The sequence below is a fragment of the Misgurnus anguillicaudatus genome, chromosome 11, assembly GCF_027580225.2.
Source record: "Misgurnus anguillicaudatus chromosome 11, ASM2758022v2, whole genome shotgun sequence".
NCBI classification, from domain to species: Eukaryota; Metazoa; Chordata; class Actinopteri; order Cypriniformes; family Cobitidae; genus Misgurnus; species Misgurnus anguillicaudatus.
This window is the reverse complement of record NC_073347.2, coordinates 36477646-36500892: the sequence shown is the minus strand read 5'-3', so window position 1 is coordinate 36500892 and position 23247 is coordinate 36477646. Positions and strand designations below refer to the sequence as shown.

The following is a 23247-nucleotide window of genomic DNA, read 5'->3' as shown; positions in this document are numbered from 1 at the left end:
CACCACACGGCCACGCGGATTTGGGTCAGTTATCTAAAGTAGGTCTGACTGCAGCACGATATATTGCTTCGATATCGACATCGCTGAATATTTATTTCAAAATAAAAACTATTTCCGATGGTTTTGCCAATGTTAGTATGGGTTCATACATACTACAACAGAGAGAAATTACAAAATAAAAATAATCAGTTTACATCGCAATGCAGTTTCCCCCAATATCATCTAAAGATATGTAAACTTGAGAATTATACTACTTAATATACTCATGTTCATTTATTAACAAAGAACATGAGGTCTAAAACTATATTTAATTGTGTATTGTTGTGTTTATGTTTATAAATTCATACAATTATGTGTTTGTTTTACACATTGTTCTTTGTTCGTTTTACACATTGTTTTGTGTTATGCTATTTGACACATTATGTGTTGATTTTGAATATAATGTGTTATTTTTTTTTAATAACAGGGACAACAAAAGATGTGTTAAAACAAGACAAAATGTATAATGTACAATAATAACAACACAGAGATATGTCTAGTTAAGGACAACACATTCATTGTTATTAAATATATATATATATATATATATTTGCCATTTGCACATTTGGCCTGTAAGTTATTTTCTTTAATTAATAAAAACTTTTTACTGAGGTACTGCAATGATATGTTTGCCTTGGCCAATATGGAAAAACAAAGAAATAAACACATATACAAACAAATATTTTGATAGGCATGGTCTAAAATGTGTTAAACATTTGTTTGTTTTATATATGAAGAGTTTCGTTGCAAAATAAGATAAATCCATTTTTTTACATTTTTGTCAAAACATGTTTATTATTATGTTATCATGTTAGTTTTTGTTTTATGGTGCTACTTTGCTGTATTTTTTAAATTATAAAGGTTTAAATCAAAACAAACCAACTGCAGTTGCATTGAAATTAATTGGAATGCACAACCAAAAAATGAGATTTCTGAACAATTAAAAAAACGGTGGTTATCTCGTTTTGCAACAAAACTCTTCATATAATGCAATGTATTTTAAGCTCTAAGAAATAAGCATTTATCTATGACATGATCTGTTATATTTACTGTCACTTTAGTCCAAAACAGCTTTAAAATAAATAAAAACTAAAAATGTAGTTAAAGAACCTAATTATTTCCTCATAAAAGGACTCCCATACAGCAAAAAATATATTTCTTTGGCCAAAAATATGTTTTAAATATGTGCTAAACAGATTTTGTAAAAAGTAAAGCCTAATTATATTTTTGAATTTGAAAATATATTTTGTTTTAACCTTCATCTATTAACATAAATTTCAAAATGTATTACAGGGCAACAATTACATTTCTTAATTTATAACCCATATGGCAAAAAAAATCATTTTCTGGACAAAATATAAGAGTTTGTATAAAATGTATAAGTATGTATAAAATATAAGGTTTTTCTGAAAAATTACACTATGCTATATTTTTGCATTTGTAAATATATTTAATTTAATCTTTTCAAACCTGTTATGTTTACAGGTTTGTAACATACAAAGTTTTTCTTCCAATGTGACGTAAAAATAAATACATCTAATATATAGGCCTATATTTATTATATATTTATTATTTATTTATTCATTTTTATACAGTTAATGGCCAAAATATATTTGTAAAGTATATTTCAAAATATTTCAAAATATATGTATTGGCCATTTTTTTATATATTTTAAATATTATATATAAAATTTAAATTGAAAATATTTTTTTCCATTTGGGCTTCCTTATCTTAAATTTAAATATGTTTAAATCCCTCATCCCTGCTGCTGGTACAATGTGTGAATATTTGTCCTGGAACTGTGTCTTTAAAATAATTCATGACACTTGCTAAAATTTTATGTAGGACAAGTATCTTTAAAATAATTCATGACACTTGCTAAATTTAAATTTCACCTCTCTTTATTTAAAATTCACCATATATCTTTTCTCATAATGTAGGTGTCCTTGGTTATAGTCAAAGAGCCAGAGTGTCATTTTGGATAATATTGCATTAAAGAATAAATCATCCTCGGGTGTACTTCTCTGCCAACTTCTGACTGAGTGACACTTTGGGAATCATTAAGCTTTTAAATGAATCAACATTATTCCCTTCACTTATATCGCAGAATCAATTACCTAATATTACAAACCTCTGTTTAATGCCAGCTTTTACCTCAGAATTAAATTTCAAGACAGATGATTGGCAACGAGTCAGGGCTTTATCATAGATGAAGATCTTAGTCTAAGGTCATCCTCAGGTGAACAATGATTTAAAGCATTTGATTCCCGTATGGTTTGAAAGCACAGGAATCATATATTATATCAGTAATGCATCTGGAATTTAAACACAGCATATAAAAAATGACTAAACATACATACAGTGATTTATGAATGAAAGATTTTCCTATAATTAGTTTAAGGACATTCAGTGAGCAGTAAATCTTTCTTTATGATAATGCACAAAATGATAAATCAAGTACAGATATAACATTGTTCACATACAAACACCATTAATTGATTCTAACCCCTGGTGATCAGACCAGAACAAGCAATACGAGATTTTCAGATTTTCCTTGCAGCACTGATATCAGAAAACGTCCGGCTCAGCAAGTCTTTGAGATTCATCAAACATAATCTGTTCTCTGTGGTTATTTCTAATTCATTTTTATCTCTTCAAATGGCTTGGCTGTACATCAGGAGAATGAATTTGGTTCGATTCAATGAGGGTAATTACCAGTATGAAAGGTGTAAACGAATAACCTTCTCACTGTGATTATTCACGAGAGGTGCTGCTTCTTCAAAAGACTGACAGCCTTAAAGGTGAGGTGAAATATTTCTGAAAATATCAGTATTGGACCAAAACATTTTATTTATATTAGAATACTTAATAAAGTAAATAATTATATTGATTCAAAGTGATATTTCTCATTACTATAACACATTTCTTTTGTAATGTTTAAGTAATTTTGTTAAGTCAAGGGTACTAGATTTTGCCCAGGAGCAATTTGGGATAAGTTACCTTGCTCAAGGGCACCTCAGTCACAACCTGCTGCCAATTAGAGTCAAACCGGCGACCACCAGGTTACAAGCCTGACCCTCTTATACCATTATACCATGACTGCCCCCAGCACTGCCAATTTTAAACTTCAGCTTTAATACCAATTCTCCTTTATTTTCACAAATTTCGGAAAAAAAATTGCAGTCACAAAGCCCTTAGTGTCAACAGTTGCATCTTGTAAATCTTGTTTATGCTGCTCAGGTATCTGGACTTTATATAAACTAAGTATCACTTTACACACTTTGGCATATTGGAGCATGTTCATGGGTTGCTATAGTGATTAAACACCAGTGCAAAGTGATCGGACAGGAAAGCAGGCGGTCAGATAATGACCACAGATATATGACACTGACCGTGTGACTTGAATCCAGGCTCCAAAATGTAAGTACATTATACTGTTCTGAGCAAAGGTTGTGAAACTTATGGCAGTGCAAAGCCTTTCCTTTGTTTTGCATCATTAGCCAAATTTGAAATAATAAGTTAAAATGACTTAATTAAATGCCAATTTAATTAAATGTAAAAAAATAAGGCATCAACAATTTAGTACAATGTACAGAAATAAAGCCACATCAAGACATTATTTTACTTTATTTTGAACAGTCCAAGATCAAAATTGCCATATTTAGAGAATATCTCCTCTATTCATTTACTCTTGAAAATAATAGACTAGATCTTTATTTCTATCAGTGTCTTTTAAAATGCAGGTACAGCACTGATATATGTTCCCATTCCCTTTGTAAGTGCACTACTCACTATATTGTCTAGTCTCAAGGAGACTCCGGCGACTTCCATTAGCCGCGAGATACCGCATCTAATACCCTGATTTCTTTTAGCCTCCAGGTCTCATTGAGCATTGCTTTATCAGTCGCATTTGTCCTTTCTACAACAACCTGACATGTCGAGTAAGAGGAACAGAAGAGGAGGGAGGATGACAGGTTTATATAGTTTAAGCTGCTCTCTCTCTCTCTCTCTCTCTCTCTCTCTCTCTCTCTCTCTCTCTCTCTCTCAAATATTGCACATTCAGATCCAATTTCCTAATAGCAATGCATCTTAAAATTCATAGCTAAAATTACATTTTGTAAGAAAAGGCTCTTAACGTCAAATATATGCTGCAAACTATCAAACTGAAAGTGATTTTAAAAAGCCATCCATTCAGCTCATACAAGACCATTTTACATGTACAGTAATACATCTATCAAATTGGATTTCAAACAAATGCATCTGCCTTTCCCGGCATCGGCCGGCTACAATCTGCCTTTGTTCTTTTGTATTAAAATCACATTCTGTAAACGCTCACGTGAGCTCACCACTGCAGCAAAGTGAATGAGGTTTTTAGGACCTCTTGTTCCCAATAGCTCAGGATATCCGTTTATATATAGTTTTCACTTTCAAACTGGAGCAACATTGGTTGCTGAAGCATAGCTATTGTTTGGAAAGCACTTTGGGGAAACAATGCATGCGTTCTGAATGCTTTAGTCAACACACCATATGGCAATAAGACAGAGTAATATAAGCCATGTTCACAGTGATGCATTCAGCTAACAGACAGAAGTAAGCAACAACTGAGGAGAATGTAAATAGTGGCTTCTCTTATAGTGACAGGTGCGTTGGAAAGGCAGGTGTTTTGTGTGATATCGTGTGTGGATTGGGATGTTTGTTTGCCAGCCTTCCAGAAAGTTTCGGACAAAGTGCATTCACAATGCATGCTATTTGAGATCAGGCAAGTTCACCTGGGATAGCACAGTGTAGAGCTCAGAGCTGTTAGGAAGAGATTTAGAGGACATTTGTCCTATTCCTGTAATAACTTCCCATGCATACTAGGGCAACGAGGGTCTTTTATAATAAGCGCTTGTTTGACCAATTAAATGAATGACTGTGAGACACAGAATGTCTAGAGATAAGCACAACTTGTGTGTTTGGGTTTAAAGTGCTTACTGGGAATTATGTTAAATCATACAAAATGATCCTTCTGAATTTTTAAAATGTTTTTGTAAGTGTTCGCACGCATAAATAAATGTTTTCATTTGGCTTCTCGGCCCTCTAATGTTGCTTTGAGAAAAACCCAAGCATTTGTCTTTTGACTACTTGTGTTAAATTTTTGGCTTTCACCAGAGTTATACTTCACTCGGGAGTTAAAATCTTTATATTTTATTATTCATGAGTTAGTAGTAGATGGGCCACTTGCCATAGAATAGAAAACTGAAAATTTATGGAGTTGCAATTTAACACAGCAACAAAGCTTTTTTTGGAAATTGGTTGACTGTGCATGTGTTTATTCACTGGTCTATTTCCAAGTAATCCCATGCTGTAAATAGAGAGAAGACAAAAACAACAACACAAAACAACAAGAAAAAGCCTGCGGCAACAAGCAAATCACAAAAAAAGAATTGAAAATAACAACTTCTACCCCCATAGTAACAAATACACCCAGCACCACACCCAACAAAGATCATTTACAAACCTTCCAGCACAAAACACAGCATAAAGATACCATAATTTAACATATCATCGGTGTCCTTCCGAAACCTTGTATCTCCATATATTGTGAATTTCATTTTTTGTCATAACTCATTATTATTAGTCACTCTTTATGTTTGTCAGTTGTGTTGCAAATATTACATCAATAAAAAGTAGGGATGCACCGATGCCAGTATCGGTATCAGGCCCGATACCAAGCTCATGTACTTGTGCTCATACTCGTAAAAATACCTCGATACCAAAGACCGATACCTCACGTGACGTACTTTATATATGACACTTTATGACAAATTTGATTGTCTTGTTGATTAAATTACTCAATCAAATTTGATTACGTCCTTGGTTTTGCCTTTGGAGGTTATTAAACACTGTGAAATTTTGGCTTTGAAAATTTGTGATGATAAGCACATAAGCATGATTTGTTTTTTCATAATATGAGTTGAAGTTGTTAAAAATAAAGATGCTGATATGTTTATTAGTCTCATGGTGTTGTTCTTATAAAAATGCCACATCAAAAAAAAAAAAAAAAAAAACAGTACAACAAGCATTGGTATCGGTATCGGCGAGTACCAGGGGAAAAAAATATCGGTACTAGTGCTCGATCCTTAAAACGTGGTATCGGTGCATCCCTAATAAAAAGTATTAAAAGTGCTTGTAAACTTAGACAACACAGTGTGTAATCAATAAAAAAACAGTGATGATATGCTAAATCTAGATACATCCCACAGAATCAAACATACTGTATATAAAATACATACAACTAATGCGTAACTAAATCAAACATGTAACCATGTGAATGTGAAGAAACTCCCCTCCTTCCTTAGTGAGTTGGTTCAGTCCATCTTAGTTAAAACTTGAACCAGAGTTGTTGTTGCCTTTTCGTCTGAAATGCTGAAGTCAATTCTCAACCCCAGATCATGTTTGGATTAAGGTGAAGTAATGAAACCGTTTATATCTAATGAAGTCTGTGTCTTTCTGTTTGTAAAGTTTTTAATAAAGATTGTTTGTTTAAACTTAGTTCCTGTGCCATGTGCTTATTTAAAAATGGTTACCATATTGTATACATTATAATACTGTACAGTATATACATAATGTGACACTCAATTTAACAGAACAACTTAACTGTTTAACTGATCAAACACTTGGTAAAACATGTATCATATATCTATATACATATCATATATACAGTATTGTTGTGCGCTACTGTATGTACCTATAATAGGCATTTTTGTACTGTACTTGATTTACAACATACATGCTGGATAACATGTAACCTCTGGAAATCCATGCTAAATATTAGGAAAGTTACATTCAGCTCAGATGTGCACGCTTAAGAATAAAGCTTTACTGAAGAACCGTATTTGGTTTCCCAAATCAGTCAAAGGTTCTTAAAAGAATCATCTTTCCTATTTATAATCTTATAATCTTTATGCCAAAAAGCTAGAGATGGTTGAAGTTTGCTATACGTTTCTTAGGTGAACTGCCAGATGTTGGTCTTACTCATGCATCTGGATAGTTATGTTTGATTCTGGATCCACATGGACAGTGGCTAAAACCGTGTGGCTTTATCGCTGTTTTAGTGCTGAAAACTGAGATCCGAACACAGGGGACATTATACGGTTATTGTGGCAGAAAAGCATGTCTGGAGTGAATCACAGCTGAGAATGGCTCACAGACTCACTGGTTCTCTGTCTGAGAAACAGCTGTTCAGAAAGCAGCTGGGTTGGGTTGTTGCGTGATAATGTGGAGACAGTCACACCAATAAGGCCAATACAAACACAATCCTAAAAATGTGTCTCATTATTCATCGGTGTTGAGGGCAAAGTGGAGGAGTCAGATGGTCAGGTGAGATATCAAAACAATACTTCAAATATTGCCTTCAGTTAATGTTTTATATAAAAACATTGAAAAGCGCAAGGTTTCACACATGCATACAGACATCTCTGGTGCCAAAATATATGTGGAACAAATATCACAACAAATCTCATATATATTGAAGATTTGTGGAGATTTGCAGTGCTGTTTGTGGTGTTTCGCTATGAATTTTGACTCAAGTCCCACTTTACCTGGATGCTCTTTGTGTTGTTAATCATTTTTTATTCCTTTTGTATTTCTATTTTGTGAATACATTTGTTATTTTATACCCTAACCCTTTATTTCAGTTATATTATATTTTCTTGTAGCTCAATTGGTAGAGAATTGCATTAGCAAAGCAAATGTCATGGGTTTGAATCTCCAGAGAACAGACAAACTGACAAAGAAATGTAAACTGAATGCACTGTAAGTTGCTTTGGATAAAATCATCTGGCAAAGGCATAAATGTAAATGTTATCCCATCAGTTTATTTATACAAACATTAGTTTCACAGGATCAAACAATTAAAGAACCAATAAAAGACCATTCATTCTCATGATTACATGGAAATGTTAATGTTTGGAAAAATGACAAACTCTTCTGACTATTCAGTAAAAGGATGGATGGTTACTTATAATGACAGCACTGTCCTACATAAAAAAGTAATGTTTTTGTATTTAATAGGCTTGCAGTTCTTGGTCTCATACTGATTGAAAATACCAAACTGTTTACATTAAAATAACTTAAAAGTAAGGTTTAATAAATGTAAAAGCTCCAAGTTGTAACGTCCATGTGATTGGTGAGGAGTGTTTTGTGTACTGTGAGTGTCCCGTGTCCTGATGTGTTGTGGGGGTCTAATGAGTGTTGGGTGGGAGGGTCAGGCAGTGCGACAAATAAGGACACGGTTCCTGCACGAGGTTTCATTCTCACTTTTTATTTGCAAGTGTGCTTTAGGAGCACAGCTGTCTAAAATGAGCTAATTGTCCAAACAGGATTTTCTTCTTGTGTGTGTTTGCGCTGGATTTATAAACTTTCTCAGCAAATGTAAGTAGCCTGTGTTCATTTGCTTTGCTTCATGCATTGTTTTGGGTGGCATGGCTTTATCGCAAACCATGTGTCCGGTATCAAATATAAATGATAATCTTTAATAAGTGAACGCTTTGATGTTTAACACGTCACTCGCGCGGTCGATCTCCGCGTACTTGAAGGAGAGTGAGAAAGAGAGAGAGATACAGAGTGAGAGAGAGAGATAGAGAGAGTATGTTCAGCATTGCTGATTTATGATCATTCCGTTACGCAGGGAAATTGGAGGAAATGTTTAGTTTTTGATCATGCAGATGAGACATTGCGCGTAAATCTTGGGCAAGCTGCAGTGCGTAATGTCACGACTTCTGCTTGTCATTGTAGCGACTCCAATGAAGTTATAAGAAACTATTTGGAAATCTCTCACAATGACAGTATCCCTAACTAATATAGACGTGCTTATTATTTTACTATATAGATAAAAAGGTATAACGTGTCGTTTCCAAGTGTTTCCAAGAGCGCATACTTTGTTTGATGCATTTTTCTATTAAATGTTATGTCATATAGCCTACGATAGTGAACCTTGGAAACATGCTTCATGTTTATTATATGAAGCTTACGTTTTTCTCAAATTTAATATATTCACAACACATACGACGTGCATGAACTTAATATTCCGTTTATAATGTGTGTGTGTGTTTTACATTTTTGTTTAAATTGTATATGATTGTATAAGGAAAAAGTATGTTCTTTTGAGTAATTTTTAAAGAAAATTATATGCAGTTCACAAAACCACCATGCAATCTCAAATAAAACCTTCCCAAATAAATGCAAGCAATTTATAAGAACTGCATGTAAAAGTTTAAACTTTCTCAGATGTTACTGCAGGACACGACTGTCATATCCATGTGCACCGCTTATGTTTTACTTTTAATTGGAGAAACACATAAACTGTAAGTTTTTAAAACATTTAACTCTGAGCTTAAGGTTCAAGTTCATCATAAAGTGCTATGCTGCACTTTAATGCACAAAGATATGTGAAGAATTGCAGCATGGGTTTCAAACCTCCATTGGAAATGATGAATGCAAAAGTGTTTAATTATTTATTGCAATTTGTTTGCCGTGTTACTTAAGAGCTCAATAACAACAGTCAGCCATGGGTAACGGCTCATATTGACTTACAGGAATCTGGCACTGGTTCCTAAGAAGTCCCACATGCTGGAAACTTACGCTGGCCTGGAGTTTATTCTGAGGAGTGAAATGTCACGCTTGACATTTTGTGTTAAAACATTTCACCACGTAATTGAACTGCTAGACGAATTTCGCTAAACACAATATGTTCATGCACGCCTTTATGTGATGAGGTATTTCTTTCAAGTATATGCTGGTGTTGATATTGGTTAAATACCACAGAAGATGAATACTAAACTATTTAAAGACTGACGGGTTTAAATCAGTTGTTTATTTGTTAAACATTAGCAAATGTAACCAAATTGTAATAGAGAGTGGAGGCCATCCATACTGTAAGGACCATAACAAGTGGTGTTAGGTTACCAAGAAGAGCATGAAAGAGCTTTGAAAAGTGACGTTGTTTTCTATTTCTAGGTTTTCAAGGGGCCCTTTCTCATGTGCCAAAGACGACATGATTTACTTGCTCAGATGGACTGTTTTCCTGTGGATCGTAAATTCCATTCGTTTGACTTCAGGAATGACAGTGAATGAGAGAATAGGTACGTGAGCTGTCACCAGAACCATTAAAGACTGTTGAGATGCACACCACATTCTCTAAGCCTATTACGAAAAGGTTTCGATTAAATCTGTTTGTTTTTTGTTGTCTATGCTCGTTCGCTGTGCAAACCCAAACCAGAGAGATATAAATGTTTGTAAGCCGCCTTCAACTTCTCTGCAAGAGGTCAAAGTTCACTTCATTCCCTTGCTGTCCAGAATTCCCATGATGCAGAGTTGTTGTCATCACCTTTAATTAGCTCGCCATTAAAAACTTTCTATGCAAATGAATTGTTGGCGATGAAAGACGTCTAAGAAGCATGTACTCTTGCGATGTGTTTATTCTTACCTACGGAGAAATAGCGTGAAGCCCCTGACCCGGGTGGCATTAGTCACAGGGCACCAGTAAAAATCCGCCATGGTGTTGCGTGTCCAGCCGAACTGTTTATTGGCCTCGTTCAGATTAACCACCAGTGATTAGTGAATATTTCTGCAGTGTAAATGCCCACCAATGAGGGTCCTATATCGAACAAGGGGACAGACAAGCAATATTTTTGCCAGCTGTGTGAATTGCTATCTCCGATGATACAAACTGCGTGAGTCTGACAGCCAGGAAGAGATTTAGAGAGGATTAACAGCATGTGTCCCTTCTGCTTAAGAGACGACTGTTCGCCAACAGATGTGCTGATTTTAGGACTTTTCCTCTTAATGCTGTGTTTTGTGGGTGTGCAAATGTAGATATGTTTGTTTGTGTTGTTGTGAGTGTTCATGTGTTTACTGAGAGCTTTTTCAATGTAATATATTTATGGTTGATGAAGCAGAATTCATCCTTCGGCAATATCAAAATGCAAATGTCATGTAAGTGCCGGATGTCAGATAGGAAAGTTATCACAAGGGCTATACATGCTTTTAAGTCAAAAGTAAACAACAAATGCACTGATTTTGGTGTTGGACCAAAAACAAATAATGCTGGGTTATTTTCAACCCAGCATTGGGTCATAAAGGGATGAAACCAGGCCTTTGGGTTATAATGTTGGGTCAAATATACAGTAAACATTTTCTGAATTCATTTAACCCAACCGCTGGGTTTGTCCCTTTTTTCGAACCAGTGCTGTTTTTACTTTACTTATATTAAAATGTAATTGTGACTTCTATCTTATAAATTAAAATGACAATATTAGCTTGTAAATGCTGTTGAATTAATGGTAAACATAATAAAACCACACTGAGATATTATCTAATGCACATTAGCATGTTTTTTCTTCTTGATGAATTATATATTTTTTTATAGGTAAACATCTAATTGACTTGACATTGTAAAAGTAAAATGTGTGACCCTTTAACAAGACAAAACACATTTTGACATTTTCACATCATTCATAGCGTCATATCATTCATGCATTATATTTGTCTCCCATGCAGATCATACCTGTCCGTCGATAAAGCTGGAAGAAAAATGGTATACCAGTGTCAGCACCCATAAAGAATTTACAGGTAAGGACAAGAAATACTGCGTATTACATCTAAATCTAAAAATCTTCATGCACCGCTCGTCCACATCCAGTGCAGTAAAACATCCATCTATCTAAGACATCACTAATGTCACACATGGCTGCAAATGACAGCTGTTTATACAACTAAATCTGCATTTCCTACCAGAAAATACAATTTCAGGGCAGGTGATAAATAATGTTGAAGGTGCACTGCCAAAAATAACTTTGAAAAAATGATCCCTAGCTGTCACTGAGGCGGTACCCTTTTTTTTATAAAGTACACCTTTGCCTCAGAACACCACCTCATATTGGTACCAAAAAGTGCATATTAGTACCTTAAAGGTTTATATTGGTACCACATATGTGTACATAATAGGTATATATTAGAACTTTAAATGGGTACTGCTGCAGTGACAGCTTGCGACCATTGTTTGACCATTTTTTCTGATAGGATATAGATTAACTGAGGTTGTAAGTTACAGGCATCACTGCACATTAAGTTATTATGTACAGGGTAGGTGATTTTCAAACTCTGATCCAAATTTTTTGACTGAATAAAATGTAAAAGTTGATAGAAAAACCCATGATGACACTCTAAATATGTTTGGTTTATTTTTTTTCCATAATGGGTAAATTTTGGACAAAAACACATGCTGGGCTAAAAATAACCCAATGCTGGGTAAACCTTGGGTGAATGCATTATACATTAAATATACTTAAAATTGCAATTTAAATGTTTAGTTTACTGAATGTAAAATGCAATTCGTGCATTGCAAAATCATACAATTTGTGCATTAAACTAAAACACTTCATTAATGGAGGAAATTTGTCAGGGTTTAGGTTAAGTTTACTTATTTATTTGGGTTAAAACAAAATGAGGGTTAACAGATAATTAATATGTTTACAGGCACAGTATAAGTGTAGAACTATCAAAAATCTGCTTATTATAGACCGTTTCATCGGATACACGTGCTGTGACGCGATACGCGTCTGGTTTAAACTTTACTTCCGGTTTCAGTTTTATAATGGTCTTTACTCTTGAACAAATACCTCGTTGAAAATAACAATTGTTTTTGTTTCTTATGTAATCTACATGTTATTTTTGTTTGTTATATAAATAAACTATGTGTAAAGTAAAGTTAAAGTTAAAGTTTGTTGTATTTATTGTTAGCAGAGTTTACCGGAAGTTACGTGTTGACCACGGACGCCGCTTGTTTATGTTGTTACTGCTGAAACCTTCTATAGAAACCTGTTTTCATGCGTTTACATGCAAATCAATAAATCGGCTGTGCAGAAAACTGTTTACACTGTAAAATGTTGGATCAAGACTTAAAATAGGTACGTTTATTCAACTTCAAACTTTAGTTTTACTTTAGGTGAAATATTTAAGTTGAATAAACTTTTTTAGGTGTACTGAAGTAACTTTTTAAGTTGATCCAACTTTTCACTTTTTACAGTGTACCTGCAAGATTTTATCAGGTTTCTCACAGGTAGTGACGTCACCGCCCATATAGTGCAATAGTTGTTCAAAAAGTCGACGGGTAATCTGTCTTAAGCTATACTGTTATATCTCTTCTCATTTCCGCAGTGTAACCTGTAAATCCAACGTCACATTTTATTTTCACAGTTTCGACTCAAGCAGTTACCAGCGCAGACTTTTATGCGTTACTTTGTGCGTACGTCTGTGCATGACATTTATCTTTCACACGCAGAAACATATGTGCACATGAACAAAACATGCAACGTGTTTACATGCAATGTGAAATCAGGATAATGAGCAAAAATCTACCTGTGCCGATCGGTTTTTGCATTCTATGCATTTACATGACCCCACATGTTATCAGTTTATTGGCATAGTCGAATCACAAAACACATCAGAACAGTTTTTCTCTGTTTGTGCGCACATACGTACAGATACTGTTTTTTATGGCTTTCCTTGTGAAACTTGGGGTATTTGATATATATTTCTGTTTTAAAATGTCTAATAAGTTTCTCTTGTTCATATTTGATAATTAATATTCATACTGCACAGAATTTTTATTCTATAAAACTTAAAAATAGGATCCACTTTTGCTCGTAACGGCATCGCTTTGTGGCTGGTTAGGACAAAAACTCTAATTAATTTGGAAAAGATACCTTTTTCACTTGTTTCGGCATTGTGTCACATTGAGTTAGGACAACATTTACTGAAAATATAGTAATTTACCAAAGTATATATGTATATGTCTGCATCTGTCAAATGGATAACATTGTAACATTGTGTTTTTCCTCTCTCATTCGCAGGATTTGATTTAGCCGAGAAGTTTCTTCTTCGAAAAGGCACAGTGACAGAAAACAGGGCATTGTTTAAACTGGGGAGTAAAGCTCTTTATAAATCCACAGAGTAAGTGTTTCAAATCTTGATTCGAATTTGATATTGTGCCATTTCTTAACTCGCACGGCAGGCAGAGGGCTGTCGTGCCCGAAAACAATGTGGAGCTACAATATCCGTGACTGCAAAGTTACAAATTATTGCCCTAAATAATGGATGTTTACATAGCTTCGACGATGTGCAGAATCTCCGAGCATCTGGAGCGTAGAAAGTAGGACATTTCCATGTTGAATGGATGCTGTGATGGGTACATTATTATGCCAGTTTGAATTAATGCCCAGATCCACATGTTGCATGTTCTGGAAGCTTTACTTCAGCTTTTCTGACAGCTTCTCATATAAATCTTTGTTAGGCCTGCATAAGCACAAGACACATCATTGAACAAATGCATGTAACTCATCGGCCAATCCGAGCGCTTCGCACAAGCTTCCGCCACTCACAATCTGAAAAAATGCCAGGTGGTTATTGGGTTTCTGCAATGCAAACCTCTGTTTTCACTTGGTGTAAGCTTGCTTAGCGGATATCCGGAAGGAAAACAGAGAAGCCAGGTTTACTTTTAATGGCACGTTGATGCGCGATGACCCAGATATCACGAGCTAGCCGAGATAATTTCCCTCGCATTGGCTAATAAGGATAAACTGTGAGGTGAGCCGTGAGACATGTTGAATCATTTCGACAGAATTAATTTTCAGACCGTGGGCAGCGGGCTTGACCAAGGAGAAAGATAGGTTACTATAATGGAGTGCCGTGTAGTAGAAAATCAGGCAGTAATGGGGAATCATGTCCTGCTTATTAATTGCCTTAAAATGACTCTAATAACTTACTGTGTACCTCACAAGTGGCACACCTCAAGCTTATAGATTGGTTGTATGTTGGACATAAAAGGTGCATTTAATCTGTGTATCATGGATGTTGGATGCCTTGGATGTTTAAAGTTATGTTCAGATCAAGGCTGGGTCTCTGAGGGGCTAGGAGGGGCACTGCCCCCCCAAATGTCAAGCCAACCATAAAAAAACAGGGTATCTCTTTACTCAAATAGCATCCTGACTGTAAACACATCTTTAAAATATCAGAAAAAAATTCACCATTATATGAATGTAATAACACAACACACTGTAAAAAATACTTCGCTGCCCTAAAATTTCTTGCTGAATCAACTCGGATCTAAGTCATTTCAACTTACTATTATTTATCTTGACTACAGGTGAGTTGTTATAACCTATAAATTTAAGTTGACTTTTCTCAACTATATTTTATAATTTCTGTTGACATAACTTGTAAATCTGAGTTGATTTAACAAAAAATTTTAAGGCAGCAACGTTTTTTTACATTGTGAAATAGCCCCTAATACTTACTTAGACTAACCTCATTATTTATTTAAATACAACAGCGAATGGCAAGTCTCCAGCACTTTTAAATTGTTATTGTTTATTAAAATAGAATATGCAGTTTGGTTGTAGCACGATATGTAGTAGATATAAATGATATAAGATGGTTATACAATAAATATACAGTAGTGTAACAGCTGCACATCGCATGCAGTTTTAAAATCAAATTTTAGCTGTGTTGTCATCATCATTGTCAGCTCATTCAGCTCGCGTTTAAGTTCAGGAAAAGCTTTTACTCTGCAAGGTCATCGTAAGTGTGGTGTTTTATAATGTTAGGTTGATTTATAATATCTAATTTGCTGTGCTATGCAATGTGATTTATCTTTGGACTCAACTCACACTTATAGTATTTTAGGGCTTGTGCTTTTATCTGGTGCCATTTCTCTTGGCGAACAGGATAACATTTTGATGAATTTGTCATGCATGTCAATTGTCACATTGCTTTCATGATGTTTTCATTAATAGATTATTTAAAGCGTTGTGCTTTGTTGTGATATTCAGTTGCCGCAGCAGTAGCATGTATCATAGGGTCAGGTATTCATGAAAATATAACCTATACAATGTTGACATTAAAAACTTTAATAATTTAGTCGGGGGAGGCTGGTACTCTGCAAAATATTTTCAAAAAAGTCTCTTATAGCCTTTTATATCCTCTGCGTTTGCCGACATTGATAAGACACTAATATGAATGATGTATTTTCTGTTTAAGGGAGACAATTTATGTAAAACCTTTAGATCTGTTTTATATATATTTTACATGTTATGTTATGGCTGCCCACCCGAAATTCCTTACCAGTGTTGGTCAAGTTACTTGGAAATAGTAATTAGTTACTGATTACTGAAAGTAATCCAGTTACTTTACTGATTACTTATTTTGAAAAGTAAATAGTTACTTTACTAGTTACTTTACTAAGTTACTTTTCAAAAACATGATGCACGACCTGAAAATGCTATAAAGCAACAGACCTTTCAGCCTAATTCTATTCTTTCTGCATATTCCATCATCTAAAATTGCTGAAACTTTTATTTTTTCACCTCACTACGCGCACTAATTTGTGGGCGTGATGACGTCGTTTTTTTAAGCTGCTAACAATATCTATATAGCCTACTGTCTACAAACATTAATAATATTAACATTACTATGCATTGTTTAAAAGGTCTACGGGTTTAGCATCAGTGTATGGTCTCTGTTTTGAGATACAGATGCTCTAGCATCATAAATGTAGTATTTTGTGACAGAAATCCAGATGACAACATGCAAAATATAAATGGGACTTCTTACCTTTGTGTTAATATAAGGATCGCGAGTGGAAGACAGTCTGTTTCAGATGTGTGAATAATCCATGAAAACCGTCTAATAGAATTCATCTAATGACCATTTTCATCCACAAATGCATATTATCCCTGAAATATAGATATATAGTCTGTTGTTTACATCAGTTTTTGCATGAACGTCTTGTAATAGAATATTATATACAATCTGAGGACTATTTATGGAGGCGCAGCGGTCATGTCAGCTGGGGGTTCAGGTTTTTTTTCAGTACGTTTCACATTCCTGTGCCGGCTTGCTAGGTGTTTTTTGAGGTAGAATTTTTCACTGTAGATAAAAGTTTTATTCCCACGCAAAGTGTACAGCAGACGCTAATGTTTTTGTCACCTTTAACTGAGTTAAACTCAAAGTTATGTCGATACTTCCAAGCATTAAACGCTGCATAGTCTTGTTCTCTTCTGCGCTCCATGTTGTCTCCTCATGATCAACACTACACTGACTGATAGCGCGGTGCTCATACGTCATTGTCACTCGACTCGACGGTCACGTCACGAGACAGTCTCATGAAACAAAATCAAGGTTAAATAACGCAGTAACGCAGCATGGTTACGGGGAAGTAACAGTAATCTTATTACCGTTTTTGCAGTTGTAATCCCTTACTTTACTCGTTACTTGAAAAAAGTAATCGGATTACAGTAACGCGTTACTTCTAACACGTTACTGACCACCACTGTTCCTTACTGCGTCCCAGCAAGCCTATACCAAGCCTGCTTCAGATTCTCTACACTTTTTTGTTGAAGGAGAATAATGCAAAATACAATGATACAATAATATAGTGATTTAATTTCTTCCTTCATTACATTTGTATGCTAACACCCATTGTGAGTACTTTGAATTTTGTCAAGGTCATCTATTCAAACCAAAGAAACCCAGAGCAGAGAATCATGAATCTATAAAGCATTGTATTTGTGTTACATGATTACATAAATGTGCTCTTTGTATTTTCTGATAAACGGCTTGGACTTGTCACTGTTTTGTGAGAGTAATGATTGACTTTATAGGCTGGGTGTTTGCATTGATTTTATCACAGCTTTTAAAAATGCACGCATAGCTTCTTCAGACACTCTGGCTGTCAAACTTAGTGGAACATGTTTATTGTTTATATGATAAGCTTTTTATAATACACATCTAAAATAAGCTACATCTGCTAGGACATCTGTGTAACCCTGAAAGGAACAATACAGCTACAAAATGGAATCACCTTGTAAAGGTCGAACATAGTTTGCTTGTAGATGCCACTGTGTTGGATGTTTTCTTATGTAATGCATTGTAATTATTTATTTAATTCATAAAATTGCTGTAGCGGAGTGGTAGAGCATTGCTTGCGTTAGCAGCGCAAAAGGTTGTGGGTTTGATCCCTGGGGACACATATATTGATAAAATGTATACAGTACTTTATAATGCACTGTGAGCTGCTTTGGACAAAAGCACCTGCCAAATGCATAAATGTAACTTAACACATAAAGCCAGGGGCCTCGTGCACCAATATTTTTAAGGGTGCACAGTTTGCACAGCTCACAGAAAGATTTGCAAACAGACATTAAAAGAAATATTATACAGCGTTCACAGTCTTTTCCTTGGTACTTCCACTTATATTTCTAACAATCTTCTGAGCCCCCCTGCCTTCATGTGAAAACCACCAACGTAAAAGTGTTGACCAACTTTTATGTCACTTTTATGACTTGTCTAATGCTGCACAATTGTGCCATTAATGCATTTGCACAACAACTGTGTTATAAGATGAATTTAATTTTAAATGCATAAAGTAACAGTCATGTGATTCATTTTTATGTTCAACGCTGCTGTAATCTACACATAATCTGTAATCTATTTTCAATTTAATTGTAAAAAAATCGAAAGTTTAGTTTCATGTGCTCACATGAGTCTATCGCTTTCGAAAGTTTCACGCTCGCACGCGATAGTTTCACGCGCGCACGCAAAACTAAACTTTATTTAATTTTTGCTCCACATCCCCTTAGGGGCTCCGTATTATTGCAATAATTAAAAAAACGATATGTTTATATAAAATTATTAGAGTAAAGCATTTTGCTCTAAATTTGACCTCATTCTTTATGTGAACTTTTGCGTTGTATTTAGAAATGAATCTAGAAATCTACTGATATAACAGTGAGACTGTAACATTTTAACCATAACTTTTTTACACATCGAGGGTTAACTGCACATTTTTCTGAACTCTGGTTTTGTGTTGTGAACCCTTTTTGCGATGTTTTAATTCTTCAGATAACAAAATGCAGCAGTAATGAGCTGCGAACGCCCTCAAATGCTAATGATGTCTGCAACTGCGCTGTTGCGTCTGCAGCGCCCGTCGCCTGAATGAAGCAACATGATCAAAAAACCCTATAAAAATGCCCAAAATCTCTGAGAAGTGATGATGATGCAGCACTGAACTGATAATATGGTGCATATTAAACAGATATAAAAACAAGTAATAGTTAATGGATGCTTCTTTGATTTGGATGTTGCATGAAAAATCCGTTTGGCTTAGTTTGAATGGGGATGACAAAAAATGCATGTTTAAGCTGCCTTCATTTAAAACATCTTGCACTGATATATCAAATGCCACAACAAAAAATGACTTTCTTTCTTAGTATTTTTGTCTTGTTTTCAGTAAAAATATCTAAAAATTCTTAAAATAAGATACTTTTTCTTGATGAGCAAAATGACCCAAGAAAATAAGTCTAGTTTTTAGACCACAAATATCAAATTTAAGTGATTTTGTGCATAAAACAAACAAAAAAAATCTGCCAATGGGGTAAGCTAATTTTTCTTGATTTTTTTTTCTTGAATTTAGTGTGTAAGAAAAATTTTCAAGATTTTTTTGCTTACCCCATTGGCAGATTTTTTTGTGATATTATGCAGTGTTCCAGTATGATTTTTGTTTGTATATTTGTAAAAACTACTAATGTCCCAACATAACTACTGTAAGCCCTAGTCCTGGATTAATCTAAACGCTGTTTGCAAAACTGCTTCATATGACATTTACATGGCTTAAATGTCCAAATACATTCAAAGTGACCAATAGCTAAGAGCTTAGTGACAGTGTAAATGTATATCGTGGGCACGTGTACACTTCGTATTTTAGGTCAGTTGTTTCTTTTTCCTTTCATGGTCTTTAGTTTGATCTAATTGATTATTTTTTGTTATTGCGAGCACACCTGTTGGTTTGGCCACAGAGATTTAGTGCTCAGTGGACGTCTCCTTGTACCTCCTTACTTTTCACCAGTGAAAAATAACACCCAGTCATCTGCACAGGGAAAGGAAAGATATTTTTAGCGTTTTTATACAACTGTAAACACACTGTTTGCTCCCCGGGGACCCTGACGGGGCCATGGGTCAGATGATTTGCGATCTGTTGCTTTATGTAACGCTTGGTGGTCAACAGCCCGCTGCGGGGTCTTGTCAAGGGCCAACTATGAGTCTCCTCGGCTGGAGGTAGAATGTAGTTTTGGGGGACGAGGATGCCAAGCTGTCTACCTACACCCCCGACCAGACTTGCATACAGTTTTTACCAATTAAGCTGAACTCTGACAGGTGATGGTGTCAGCTGGATGTGTGTGGGGGTGAAGGTGAAGAGCCTACACAAACACTAAACTTCTCTTACTTTACTTTCAGGAAATTTTAGCCCTATTGTCCAGCTGATACAGTCAAATAGAAACAAAAACCTAAAATTTCGGTTAAGCCGAAAGATATTCAGGCTAAATTGAGGCGATTTTACCCATTATGATAATCCCAGTCTATACACTAAGTCCCGATCGTCTTCATGGTTAAACCGATTATCTTATTAGATTTTCCTGTGGTGCACGGTGTCTGAATCTGGTCAAATGCTTGTCGCAAATCAGAAATATTCAACATGTTGAATGTAATGACTCCGCTTTGCGTTGTGCCGCATAACCACCTTGGGCGTGCATTATTTTCTCATAATTCAACGACCCGTCGTCAATTATTCCCAACCTAATCTTATGCGAAATGATACACATTTTACGAGTTGGCTAGTTCGTATCAATTCACGCAAAGTTAATCATGCAAAATCATACGATTCTCATGTAAAACAACAACGAAACTGAACCCCTAAGCCCACACCAGTGTTGTTTTTGGCAGCCCTTTTAGTTTTAGTCTTAGTCTTTTGAACGAAAATGCTTTTTAGTTTTAGTCACGTTTTAGTCACTTATAAACTTGACATTTTAGTCAAGTTTTAGTCGACGAAAACACAAAAAGGTTTTAGTCAAGTTTTAGTCTATGAAAATGCAAAAAAGGTTTTAGTCAAGTTTAAGTCAAATTAAGTAAAAAATTGTCTTTAACAAATTAATTTAGGTTAAAAAGTGTGGTGTATTTAATACTATTAAAATGTGGATTAAGGTTGTCCCTGAGGGCTTGCCGTTGTGCCTTCTGCGCATGACATAACAAAAAAGTTGCGCCTGATATCCCTAATGTTGAGTTTATGTGTTACGCTGAGACCTCACTTATAAAGTTGAGAAACGCGTGCCTTGCCTTGTTATTTAAATACATCACAAAAAACTATTGGAAATGGGCTTAGGTTTGACAAGTAGATACATGTAAAACCTTAAGCTTACCATGAAATGTGTCACAAGCCGATTGTCAAGTAAAATTGAATGTATATGATATGTTAACAGCATGACTTGTTAGTTACCTTTAAAAAAATATCAGCGTGATGAGCCTTCAGGTGCCGCTTGAGGTTGGTGGTATTCTTTCCACCTTGTTTGTGGCAACATTTACCGTCGTCTCCCATTATGCATTTCGTTTTTCTTTCTGATTGATTATACTGAAAGTATGTCCATAAATCATCTCGTAGTTTATTGGTGTCACTGCCACGGTCCTTCGAACTCGCCACAGCCGCAGGTGTGTTGTTGTTGTGTGAAATCTGGTGCGCGTGTGCGGCATGGCGGCAGCCGGGTGGTGGGCGTAACCAAAACAATTATAGGTGGCGGCAGCATTGCTGATACTTTTTACCTAAAAACAGACAGATTTCACGCAAAATAGGCAGAAATGACATGCATTGTGAACGTCAGACTTATAATCATTTTCGTTCCGTCTCGTCTCGTCATCGAAAACTCGAAAGTGTCTCGATTTGTTTTCGTCACCTTAGAGTCATTTTTAGCTAGTCATCGTTGCGTTATTGTCATAAAAAAGGTGCGTCAACGAAATAATTTCTTTATCGTCATCGTTGAAGAAAACAACACTGCCCCACACCTAACCCCAATGTCACAGGGGTCAAGGCAAATCGTACCAAAACTTACAAATGTGGTCGTATGAATTGATACAAATTATCCAATTCGTAAAATATGTACGAATTCTCGTGAGATAGCGTTGATTATACCTTACATAATTGCCCACACAGGATATCTGCCAGCCCAACCTTCTGTAGCTGGCAAGAACCGGCCCTGAGTGTTCACCTTTAAAAAGGCAATGATTGAAAGGATGTGGCAGGGACATTTGCTTTATTAAACGGTACAGTATGTTTTAGTTTTAGTTCTAATCATACATTATGATTAGTTTTAAATGCATTGTGTTGATGTGAGTGCTGCATCTTGTTGTATTTGGCATATGGCCTCGGATGTGTGATGAAGTGAATTGTTGTGATGGTAAAGTTTGTGCATTTAGAAACATTGTGCTTTCAACTTCTGAGGTTTCACCCAGCGGTCCAAGTCCAACGGCTGATTTAGCAATTAAATATATTTTTCATCATTATAAGATGCTCCAACCATAAAACACAAACCTGTTCACCAGAGGTTTGTGCTCCACTGAAGATGGCCAATTTAGATTAATTATGGTGTAAATTATATCAAAATGTTCGTATGGGTGAAGTGTGTGAAGAAATATGCATGAAGAATCTTTCCTAGTTTTACTAATTTTTTATCTAGTTTTTAGGCCACATTCTCTCATTTTGTGTTGTCTCTTTTTATTACAAAAGACACTTGGTCTTGTCAGCATCTAAAGTCGATGTGCATTTTCCTCACTTTGCCTTTAAACGCAAGAAACGCGTTTTGCAGACAGGCCGACAGCCTTGAGAGAGCAGATCATGATCTATTTAAGCAGAAACTCATTTTCAGCTTGTTTCTTATAAGTTGGATTTCTCTCTCTGTTCTGTCCTTTACAGTGTTCATACATGAGATTATATTCATTGTCAGTTCTGCTTAAATGATCAAATACTGTATGAATGAATATATTATAAAATGAAGTACAGTATTAGTCATTCTTCATACAACACACAGTTATGAGACCATTTTTAAAAATGTATAATATTATTCATCAGTGATTTTAATAAGCTTAAACGTGTGTTAGTGTATAGCAGACTTTTCAAATTTGAAGAAACGCAATTTAAGTTTACAATAGTTCACAATAAGGTGATCGCACTAACATCAATTACTAAAACTAATAGCAATACAGCTAAGGGTGTAGGACTTACCTTAACTATAATTAACCCTGTACTGTCTGAATAAATAATTAATCAATCACTACAGGTTTAT

The 23247-nt window shown here is 35.2% G+C and overlaps 1 protein-coding gene across 2 annotated transcripts in view; it reads left to right on the top strand.

Annotated features, from left to right (window-relative positions):
• Window positions 1-8298: 8298 nt before the first annotated feature.
• LOC129415714 (uncharacterized) overlaps window positions 8299-23247 on the top strand; it is a 222285-nt gene continuing 207336 nt past the window's right edge. Inside the window, exons 1-4 of one of the 2 annotated variants that reach the window (XM_073873599.1) lie at window positions 8299-8455; window positions 10040-10164; window positions 11582-11653; window positions 13936-14035. In XM_073873599.1, coding sequence (XP_073729700.1) covers window positions 8454-8455; window positions 10040-10164; window positions 11582-11653; window positions 13936-14035 — 299 coding nt within the window. In that variant the 5' untranslated portion in view covers window positions 8299-8453. The remainder of the gene's footprint in view (window positions 8456-10039; window positions 10165-11581; window positions 11654-13935; window positions 14036-23247) is intronic. The other variant, XM_055169813.2, reaches the window with a different exon arrangement.